Source organism: Rhinolophus sinicus, linkage group LG05, assembly GCF_036562045.2.
Source record: "Rhinolophus sinicus isolate RSC01 linkage group LG05, ASM3656204v1, whole genome shotgun sequence".
Classification (NCBI taxonomy): Eukaryota; Metazoa; Chordata; class Mammalia; order Chiroptera; family Rhinolophidae; genus Rhinolophus; species Rhinolophus sinicus.
Window position 1 is genome coordinate 137657237 of NC_133755.1, and position 12139 is coordinate 137669375.

Genomic DNA, 12139 nt, shown 5'->3' on the forward strand with positions numbered 1-12139 from the left:
CAAACTAATTAATAACAGAATGGGGAAGGGTGTGCAGGTGGATGGGAGTCATTGACTGCAAAGGGGCACAAGGGAGCTTCCTATCCTAGGGTGCTGGTAAGGTTTTCTATCTTGACTGGGTATCATGGGTACATACGTACAACGTAAAACTTCAGGAGCTGTATGCGTAAGATTTGAACATTTCAATAGATGTTATACCTCAATAAAGACAATTATATAATAACAGTAATAAACTTACACTCCCAATGACTCCATTTGCCTGCTTTTGTTTCTGTTGCTTTGATTGTGATAAGGGCACAGGTGTAGGTTTTTTTTTAACAGGTTTCTTTTTTTTTGATTTAGCAGTTTTCTTGGGTCCTTTACTCTTCTGTTGCCATCCTCCTTTTGTCCTGTTCTTGTTAGTGTCACCCAGCTGTAAATCACAACATACATACACATTCTGAAGTTATAACAATACTTACATTTGGGAGTCATAGCAATTTTTAGGTGGAACGGCTAAGCTAAATGTTTTAAACTGAATTATTCTCCTACAGCAATATAAATCAGAGAACTAAACAAAACATTTCTATCATCGAGAAAGAGAGGTAATGAAATAAGTATTTACCCCGTCTTCTGCTGGCTGTTCCTCTGCAGCACAGATGGACTGTTCCTTTTCAAATACTTCCTGGAGGCAGTGAAAAGAAAAATATAGTCTGTCAATCCGTTCTTTCAGATAAAACTGGTGACGATAGGGAGGCAGGGGGGACAGGAAACTTAGCAATTACTAAATGATACTTCAGAAGTTACCTTCAAAATATCTCACATCTGTCTTGAGTATATTTTGAAAAGTACAGTCTACTTAAGTTTACAAATACAATGACTTAAGATGTGTAAATTCATTCTAAAGCCAACAATATTTCAGTTTAAATTTTCACTTTTATTCTAAAGTAATAAGACGTGACTATTTTCAAGTTATGAGAATTTTAATACATTATATTATTTTCTAATATTAAAACTTCGTAAGACCAATATTAGTTTATTCATTATTGTCAGTGATATTGCTCATTGGATCTGTAACAAAGTGAAACGCCAAGAAAATACACATATCCTAAAGACATATCCACCCGCCATATAATCCATTTAGAATCAGTACAGAAACTATAAGTTTAGGATTTAAATTCCAGTAAGAATCAACAAGTGATGTGGGTTGTGTTTAACAAGCTCCCTGGGATTACTAAAGCTAACAAGTGAAAAATGATAACTGTTAGCCTAGTAATTCAAGGGTCAGCAAACTATGGCCTATTGCCTGCTTTTTAAACAAAGTTTTATTAGAACACAACCATGCCCATTTGTGAGTTCAGTAGTTGCTACAGAGACTGTATGGCCTGTAACATCTAAAATATTTACTAACTGGACCTTTACAGAAAAAGTCTGCCAACTCCTACTCTAATTCTATCATCTCTGCTTGTTTCATTTATTACTGGGTTCTAATACTTAATTACTCTGAGGTACAGTTCATACAAGAATTGGACGATAAATACTCAATTCTTTCCCTTCCTCCAGGACAGTTTTGTTTTTTTTTTCAACCAATTACCCCAGAGTGTTAATAGCCCAAGGCCAATTTTTTGCTCATTTCTCAGGCTGGGAACTCAAAAGCATGTGGGTAGTATAAATCTGGATTCTAAACCCAATCCTGGCCACTGACTTAGAGTTTCCACTTTTCCCATCCAGAGTCCACGACACAAATGCTTCATTACCACTTGCTACCATAAAAATCAACATCTTTGATTTGATATATCCTACAAAATATGCTTTTCTACCAGAGGTTTTAGACATGTGGTTTAAGTGTAGCATATGTTTTCTGCAGATGCTCACAGACCCAGAGCAGAACAGGCTAAAACTACCACTCGTTAAATAAACAGTTGAAATACTACAGTCTATTAAAAATGAGTTACAATTATAGTTGTAACTTGGGAAGTACTACAAATATGTAATAGTAACTGAGAAAAACAAGATGCAAGAAACATATACAATATGATCGGATTTAATAAAAAAAGAATGAGAAAAATAGCAGCACGCATGTATAAGCATATACATTATGCACTGTAAAGGTCCAGATAGTAAATATGAGCTTGGAGAAAGATATGAAAGGATATACACAAGACTGAATTCTGGTCATAGGGACTGACAAAGGGTTTCCTGAGGGAGGTGCATGAAAGAAGGGATCCGTGAAAAACACATCATTTAACTCTATGGTTAGTCATGCCTTAGGATATGTAAAGGGGTGAGCTTCAAAACTGATAATCTCAGAATGATAAGATTTTAGGAGACGTTAATGTCTTCCTATACTTTCCTGCATTGCTTGATTTTTTTCTCAGACAGCATGAATTTTTCACATAATTTTTTAAAAAGTTTTCAACAAAATTTTTAAAATAAATAAATAAAAATAAAAGGAGCAAATTCTCAACATAATAACCTCTGAATAGCACTTTAGAGTTTAAGAACTATACCCACATTATAGGGAATTGACAAATCATCACATGAAAAATTAATCTATTGTTTCAAAGTTTTTGTGTGAAAATGAATGTGAAAAAACTCTGAAAATTAATTTAAAATTTCAAAACAGCTAACAGAACTTGTAAAATTAAATTCTGCTGCTCAATATTTTTGACTTGGGAACATATAACTGAAAATGAGAAAATAAATACAAAACACCTTAACACACAACTTAAAGCATAAAAATACAAATAGATGACTTACCGCCATTGTTTGCCTTGTCAATTTCACGAGCACCGTCACTAGGGATCCTACTGTGATGTTGTTGCTGTCTTCATCATCCAATACTGTCAGAAGAAGGGGAAAAAACTGAGTGAAAACTAAAAATCAAGTTCTTTGTCAAATCAAACAGCAAAACTTAACTTACCCAAATCAATGTACTTCAGTATTTCAAACACTGTATTTTAATCTTACTCAATAAAAAATAATTTATTGTCTGTCTATTCTGTATAAGGCTCTCCAGTAGATGCCTTCAACAATGTACTCATTTAATCCTTAAACTAGTTTTATGAAGCATTACTATTATTTCTACTTTAAAGAAGTGAGATTCAGAAATAAAGTAAAATGCCCCATGTCACATAATGGCTATATTGGCACCCACAAGTTTCAAACTCAGGTTTTTAAAAGCAAAGTATAATGTGAGAACTACCATACATAGCTTTCTTTCATAGCGATATCAAAATAGGATTCTGTGGCTCTATTAAATTGTGCAGATCTTATATTCACAAGATTTCATCTGTATGATCATTGCCTGCCTGTCAGAATAAAATAATTAAAACTAGTATTCTACACCACATTAAAGAGATTTTGAAGACAAGAACTTCAAAATATTGTTTATACTTAAAAATATATTTTTGCAATGTTTTTGTAATTGTTTAATTTTTTTAAACCACATTGGCCACACACAGCCCCAAAAACCTAATAACAAAATAAGCTTAACAGTAAAATAAAATAACATTACGATTAATAAATTAATATAACTTATCAAACATATCTTCCATTCAAATGCAGATATAATTCATTTTTTTCCTACAAACTTTATCTATTAGCATTTTCTTCACTATGTATTTCTGCCTACAGGTTTTCTAAGTTTGCCATGTTTATTTTACAGATTTAGATTAGCACACTCTGTTCTGTCCTGAACTAGCACACCACCAGTTGGAAAAGAATGACCTTCAACAACCTATAACTGCTATCTCCTCCATCATTGGCTGTGAGGTACAACAGCTGGGTATCAAAAAAGGGTACGGTATCCTTCCTTAAACCTGGAAGTCTCCATTATCTCAAATCAAATCCGTGCTACATATTCATCAACACTGCAATGCTGTCTGTGCATGAGCACTGCACGTGAATTAACACCTATAACAATGTCTGTCACTTGGCGCTTTCAAGTGAAGAAAAGCCTATAGGGGATTCTATACAGCCCCTAGAATGTGGGAAAAGAGATCCACTCACTATCTCCAGCACTGGATCAGGCAGATGCCCCTTTCCTGCTTCTGTAATTCTCCTACTCTCCCTCCATAAGCTCTACTACTCATATTACACATTTGAACAGCACTGTAAAAATATAAAATAAATTGTCCATACAAAATGATATGGAATGGAACACATCATGGTGTTCTGGAGTGAGACTGAATACTCTTACCTTACATCTAATAAGAAAATCTCTCGACATTCATTTTCTAAGGAGCATGTATTATTTTAAAACCTTTGATAATATCAAAGAGTACCTCTTCAGTCCCAAACTAGATTTTTATTTGAATAGTTTCTGATTAAATTAGCGTGGTCCTAAATGAAGCCTTCAGCTTTTAGTATTTTTAATGTTTAAAATTCTAGGACCCACAAAGAAATCCCAACTCCCCACACCAAAGCCGCCCATTTTCCTACATACATGCTACACTCCAGTCAAACTAAAACTAGGCTGCAGTTCACCTTCTTTTCTCAAACATCCCCGTCTTTGAGAGCCACTTGTCTCTTCTTAATTCCAACTGGAATGCAAACTCAGTAAGGCAGAGGCTTTGTCCTACTCACCACTACTTCCCCGGCACCCAGAAGCATAGGTGGCACTCAATATTTGTTGAACGAATATAACGTACAATGTCTTTGTCATTCACTTAGTACCCAGCCTATGTTTCCTTGTTTTCAATCCTATGTTTATGGCCTATTTCCTCAACTAGAAGATATAAAGCCCTTTAAAGACCAAAACCATTTCTAATGCATCTTTGTATTCTTGGTTCCCCAAGAATGTTATCAGAACAGTAAGTTAGTAAATGTCAAAGCTCAGAACAATGCCTCCACGAAGGAATGTGGCAGATAATCTCTAATTCTGTCACCATTCTACAATATTATTATTCAGCTATTAAAATGGGAACTCAAGGGGCAATTAAGTAGGTAGAAAAATACTCTCAGTTTTCTTCACTCCAAGCAGATAGAGGTAAGTGAAGAAAAACAGAGAATATGGTAATTTTCAAGGCTTAATTAACATAAATAAATTGGTTATTTTAAATTAATTTTAGAACTAAGCAGCTACGTCTTTCACACTAACAATAGATACAGTGTTGTAAATATCTTTCATTACATCTGAAACGCTCTCATTCTTTGAAAAGTTAAGATATTCCTGCAAGTTGAACTACAAAACTCCTCAAACTGAATCCCATTATAAGGATAATAAAAGTAAGAGTTTATCAGTGTTCTCAAAACTATGAAGTATATAGTACATTATATTCCACCATAGTAAATCTGACAAATAAACTAGTTCTGCAAAGCCTAATTACAAGTTATGTTATTAAATGAAGTGTTTTAAGAACCTTGAGCCAAACAAACGAGAGCCAGTCTATCAAAAGGGAAACAATCAACATTCAACTGCAAACCCTCCTACTTGCCCTGTGATTTTATGTCCATAGTCACATGTGGGAAACTCCCAAGGACAGCCATAACCTCTTCATATTTTTCATCTTCAAGGAAATGCAGTAGATTATGACGATCTGATTCTTTTAAACTCACCAAATCCTGGATAGTCTTAATTTTGTACTGAATTTAAAAAGAGAGAAAGAAAATAAATCCAAAGTCAACTTTATAGCATTTCGTGGCCTTTTTCTCCAAGGAAATTTAAATTTAGGATTTTTTTTTTTTTAATTATACAGTTAATACAGGGTTATTTTTTAAAATTAGAAAAAGTTACAGGGAAAAAAAAAATAGCATTATATAAAACCTTGACCTAAGCAAGAACTATTGTGATTTAATGTGCTCAGTACAATGACCTTTATTTTCTATTTTAATGATAAAAACTTTTAAGAGTATGAATATATCTCCAAGTACAGCTACACCCTAAAGTTTTTATTATGGAATATTCTCATTTTTTGTTATTTTCCAAATATAGTTGTCCATTATTGCAGTAATATCCATCTTGGATAAATGGATATTTAGGAGAGTGTCTTTTAATTTCCAGGTGTTTGGTGCTAGCTATTAAGTTTTACTTTCACAAACAGGGATTAGATCATGAAGCATGTGAAATGCCTGTTTTTAGATTCTGAACTTTTCAATTATGACTTAAAACAAGTACTTGAAAAGAAAACTCTGGTACAAATTTCTAATATACATTTATTAGTGCTACCTAATATACTATCAAATCCAATGTCTATCTTCTGCCTACTTTGTTGAATGGATATAATGTAATGTTTAAAATCTCCAACCAAAATTATAATTTCATTGTTTTATTTTATATTTCCTCAAGTTTTTCATTTATACATAAGGTATTTTTGCTCTCTCTAAAGATTCATTATGTCTTCACTATAATTGTATTTCTAGATAAGAATTATCTTTATTTGAACTACTTATTTTTCAACGTTTATTTTGTTCATACTAAACTAATAAACCATTACCCAACATTTAACCACAAATGAAATGACTAAAAAGTATACAGTGCATTTTTATTTAGTATATTCATTTTTGGTAACTATTAAGCTGCATTGACCCCTAGGAGTAGTAAAATCACGTACAGTAGTAAGATACTATAAAACAGCTACCTAATCAAAAAAATATGAACAGAACTACTTGAGGGATAGTTTGAGAATGTTTAAGACATCCTGAATCTAAAAAATTCATGGTAACCATTTCTAGAAAACTTCCATGTTATCTTTAAGTAACATGACAAATTGTTCAAAACTGATTTGAAAGTAGCAAAGAATTACCTTTTTATGATTAGAAACCCTTCTAAGATTGTCCTCTTCAATGTGAGGGAGCTGCAGAAGGGGAGACTTAAACTGCTGAAGGCCTTGCACGGCCATCTGGGACAGCTTCATGCAGTTTTCTAGGGATGCCAAAGTTGGAGCACGAAACTCCCTTTCTTAGAAAGAATAGGAGGAAAGGAAAAAACAGAGCTGGACTTTCTATATGTTCAAGAGTATACAATTCATCACAAAAACAAGATTCATGTGAATATCCGTAACCCCTCAAATTTTAAAATCACAGTGTTGAATTTCCTTTAAAAGTTATTAGATAAAATACAAAATATATACACACGTGGTCAAATGCACACTGTCCAGCAACAACCACTGATTTAATAGAAAAATTCTTTACATCAGCTCCAAAAACGGTACAGTCTCAGACGTTACCAGTACCAAGAACATAATGACACCATGCCAAGAATAGACATTATTCATCAGAACAGACCACAACCACTACCTCCTTTTTTAAGGATCTTCCTTTCCATTACTGACCACAACTCCCGCATTCTTTTTCCCTTTATGCAAAACCCACTACATTTCAAATGAGTCATCATGACATCACTTAGAGAATTACTTCAAACACACCGTTAAAATGCAGAATAACCTAACTCTAAAAATATTCAGAGGAAGGAAAAGGATGTTTTAAATCTTTGCCAAAATAAACAATAAAAGGTGAAAAAATTAAATTCAAAACATAATGATTTGTGATAAATACTTTACATAAAAGAAAATATGTGGAAAGAAATAAGAAAAACCATGAACAAAATTGGGAAAGCTGTTTCAACTTATAGACAGAATCACAGTTTAAGTGCCCTTAATCTTAAAACTATGAAGTGTCATCTGCATATGCTTGCAAGAAACAGTACAACATAATTAATTATGTTTCCTCCTCACCTTCACGGCTCCGGGCCATTATTATTAGTTGGCAGATTACATTAACCATTTCTTGAAGTAGGGCAGGGCATTTTTTCAGCATAAATTGTTGATCTGCAAAACAATTTTTAAAAACCCTGAAATCAATCATTCCACTTTTATAGTTAAAACATCATTATCAACTGTAGTCTAAGACTAATACTAATTGTAAGTTGTCTTACAAATATCTCACGTGACCCCAGAATTTTACAGGTTGAACCCAACAGCATCTCCTCAGCAGCACTATGTCAAAAATCAGTCAGAAAACCCAGCTCAGATCAGATGTTCGTTCCAAAGGCAAATTTTCAATATTATGGTGTTGGGCTTTATTAATTAACTCCCTACATTTTTTTGTGTGTGTTTTTTTTTTGAAATAGTAATAGTCTAATCTTAATCTTACTGTATTTAAAAACGAATTTTCTTCTTGGGCACCTAAGTTTCTTTGAGCATAATTATGGATAAATCCAAAGACTAAGCTTAAGAATAAATGTCAACTAAATGGAGAGAGAAAATGGGCGGAGGAAGAGGAGGAGAAAGAAGAAACAAGCGAGGGGAGGAGAGAGAGGAGACACTTTCATTTATACTGCATATCATAATATGATAGTTAACCATTAAAATAATCCATTGGGTTAATATTCAATCTAAAAAAATATTTGTTCCCTACTTTTTAGGTAACTGGTAAAACTGGAGATGGTATCATATCTGTACAGAACATTAGGGACAGAATTACTAGTTAACTTGCAACTCTAATAACAATGCCTAAACAGCGCTCCCTCAGTCCATCATAAGAAGCATCCTATCTATCACCAATCAGCCTCAAGTGGCCTTCTTTTCAGAAGCATTTGATTACATTATTGTCTTAAAAGGGGTGAAGGGGAGTTGCATTCAGAAAGAACATATATTCCCTAAAATAATAACTTTCTTTTAAAACTTCAATTGAAATAACGCAAGTGAAGAAGAGATGACACTCAAATTCGTAACATCCCTGAAAACACTGCTGTCCCAATCCACTGCTTTTCTTTTAAGCAGAATTAGATGACTTCAAGTACTTATTATTGGTAACCACCGCTGAAGGGTGACGGTGGTGGAGTAATGGAGTTGATGGAGGTATCTGCTTTGAAATCCATTTTTTCTCCCCACCTAAAGCTTACAAAATCTTTTCTTTTTTGAGTCATTAGGAATTATTGTATAATCTGCAATTGACTAAACATTTCTCAGAGTACTCTCACTTTGAAATACTAAATTTTAACATTTACCAAAACATCTGATTTCCTTAGACCTTTGAAGTCTTTGTGAAGTAATTATGTAGCATACAGACTTCTTTTCAAAAGGTCTTTAAGCTAATTATTTGAGGAGGGGAAAAAAAAACAGCAACAAAAACACTGCACCATGAGGTCTAATTAAATCTGCTGCTTTCGAACCACTACAACCCTGCAGATAGTAGAATCACAGATACCTTCTTCAAGGGTCTCAGGAATTTTCATTCTAGCAAGATGAGACAGTAAAAGAACTCTGGCCTTCAGGCTATATGGGCAGGTAAGTGGAGGCTCATTCTTCTTTAAATTAATGCTGCCAATTTCTCTGATTAGCTAGAGTAAATAAAATAATTATTCAAAAATAAACATTTTAAAAAGCATTAACTTTAATAATTAAATGCTTATCAAAGAATTTTGGAGAAATGCCTAACCTGAGGTATTAGAATATTATCTGTTGGTCTGCTTGTGGCATCTTTATTATATTGAGGATCAAATTCAGAGGCTCCAGCTAAAACCATGATAAGACCTAAGAAAACAAAAGAAACATGAGGGTAAATAAATATATTTGCTCACTACTCATTTCCCCTCTTATGATACTTCATTAATCCTGAGTGAGGCAGTTTTCCAATCACGCACAGTGCTTAAAAATCATTTGAACTCCACTAACAAGTATTAATTTCTCCCATAAAAAAAGAAATGGCTCACTTTTTCAAAGATGAGCAATATTACCTTTTCTATCACAAGTGACTAGAAATATATATCAAATTAAGGGCCAAAGCAACTGGATGCATTAAAATCACTTCCAATAGTATCTGTTTCTAGACCGAGGCATGTGTTCCACAGAAACTTTCTACAGAGTGTTAAGTATTCCATGTGATATTAATACGTTATATGAAAAACAGAGGACTCTATGTTTTAATATGGCTGAAAAATAATGAGTTAAAAAGAGTTTTAAGTTTCTTCACTTCATGACTTCTCAGGGCCTTGAATAAACTAAAATACACTGTCATTTACAGAAACTTTTATTCCAGAACCCTGGAGAGTTTTGTGGGAGTAGTGTTCCTGGAAATACATATGATGTGCAGCCACATATATTAGCACGAGTCATGTTAGTTCATACAGGCTCTTTAATGACTGGCCCTATAACCATCAACCTCATCTTGCAGCAGAAAATACATGCAATGTATTCAGAAAAAGCAGGACAGTATAATAGCAGTTAAGTGCATAAACCGTGGAGTTTTCACTTACTAGCTAAATAAACTACACAATAGTTTTCACCTCTCTATGGGGGCCTGTTTCTTCATATGTGCCTGACATACAGTATGCACAGTAGTATGTGTGAGCTATTACTATCACTACCTTCAAATGTTTTCATGAAAACAACTGGTCCTAAGACAGCGATGTAAATGGTACCAATGCTAAAGTAAACAAGGGTATACAACCAAACCTACAAGCTAAAAAATATTTTTTAATAGAATTGTGTAAGGCTAAGTACCACTCTCAGCAATGAAACAGAAATCAAGATCACTGATGCAAAAAAAAACCACATTAAAATAGATTATAAACACGAAACATTTTCATAAGGGAATAAGTTCTCAACTATTAGGGCGGTGCAAAAGTAATTGCGGTTTTGCAATTATTTTTAACCTGTTAAACCGCCTAACATTTCATTACTTTTGCACCAACCTAACATTTCAATCCAACATAAGGAAGAGTGATACATGTGCATAAGGGAAAATAACACTCACTCATTCCTCAGAAACAAAAGGCCTCTCATGGTTCAGAAACACAGGATCTATTAACACAGTCATGACCCTGAGGCGTCTCTTTCTGGTTACCAAGAAAGTCAGTAAAATTCGCAAATCCAAAATACAGAAAAGTCCATTTAGGTTTTGGAGTAAAAATGCATTCTCCAGTGAAGCACAATTTAAAACTTATTGTCTTCTTTTTGTTTATTTAAGGAGGGGAAAAGGGACGTCTATGATTTCTGCAGAGCAGTGATTCTGAAAGGCAATACTACATTGTCCAGGGATAAAATGTACAATGCTACTTTTATGGGATCAAAGCAAGTATTTAAGATGGTACTTCCTTTTCTCATAAGAAATTCTGAAATAAGACTCTAGGAATGAAATATTCTAGCAGTTTTCTTTTATTACACCTAAAGACTTCTACTTATTTTACAATTAATACAGTATAATGTACTAATTTATGACTCAGGAGCCAGACTGCCTGGGTTTAATGTTCAATCCCAGCTCTGTCACTTACAGACAGTGACAGAGTTTCCTCATCTATGAAATGTGCTTAAAAACAATATTTACTTATGGGGGCACAGCAAGGATTAAATAAGCTATTACATGTATAGTCCCTAGCAATGCCTGGCACACAACAAATACTCAAGAAATGTTAGCTGGTATTATTACAAAATTAGCCCCCATGAAGCTTTGCCATAAAATTTCTGAAACACACACACACACACACACACACACACACACACACACACACACGTGGCTGAGTAAAGGAATAATAAAAATACATATCAAGAAATGGGACAAAGAGTGTTAGCATTTTCCTCCAGCTTTAGTTACATGAACTAAGTGTCTATAAAAGTGTTTCTCCAGTTGAATGCATATCAACTACATAAATGACTCAGAAAATAATTTAATGACACAGTTACTTAAATTTACTTACGTTTCATATCCATATTTCGTGTTTTATAAACAAAATATGTATAAATCTGTGTTGTACGTATTAGAATCTGATCTCCACTATAGCGTATTGAACGATACCACCAAGAGCCCTAAAACACAAATAAAATTAAACAAGAAATAAAGCATGAAAACTGTAATAAATGTTAAGTTTGAAGCAGCACATGTTTATGGTCAAATTTTCTAACTGTTCATAAACCAATAAAAATACCTGAGCTTTAGAACAAATGCCTTTGCTACACTTTTCAAATGATTTATTTAGCAAATATTTATATCTGCATGATACCTAAACACCAACCTACCTCACTACATATATATGATTTTCAGCTAGAAATTGAAGACAAACTAGGAACGAAATAACCCATTTCTATAAGCAACAAGGTGGTTCCTGACACATAGCATGTCTTCAATAAATATTTAATAAGTGTAGGAGCAACTTTACTGTTGACATACTACTTTCATCCACATTATTCCATACAATTAGATCCTCATACAACAATCCTAT

General features: G+C 33.6%; 1 protein-coding gene across 1 annotated transcript in view; it reads right to left on the bottom strand.

Moving 5' to 3' along the window:
• SEC63 (SEC63 homolog, protein translocation regulator) overlaps positions 1 to 12139 on the bottom strand; it is a 58079-nt gene that overhangs the window by 15850 nt on the left and 30090 nt on the right. The window contains exons 8-16 of the mRNA XM_019735010.2: positions 11618 to 11726; positions 9361 to 9455; positions 9130 to 9262; positions 7656 to 7748; positions 6726 to 6880; positions 5418 to 5565; positions 2740 to 2822; positions 605 to 664; positions 239 to 412 (exon numbers count right to left, since the gene is read on the bottom strand). Of these exons, the coding sequence (XP_019590569.2) occupies positions 239 to 412; positions 605 to 664; positions 2740 to 2822; positions 5418 to 5565; positions 6726 to 6880; positions 7656 to 7748; positions 9130 to 9262; positions 9361 to 9455; positions 11618 to 11726 (1050 nt within the window). The remainder of the gene's footprint in view (positions 1 to 238; positions 413 to 604; positions 665 to 2739; positions 2823 to 5417; positions 5566 to 6725; positions 6881 to 7655; positions 7749 to 9129; positions 9263 to 9360; positions 9456 to 11617; positions 11727 to 12139) is intronic.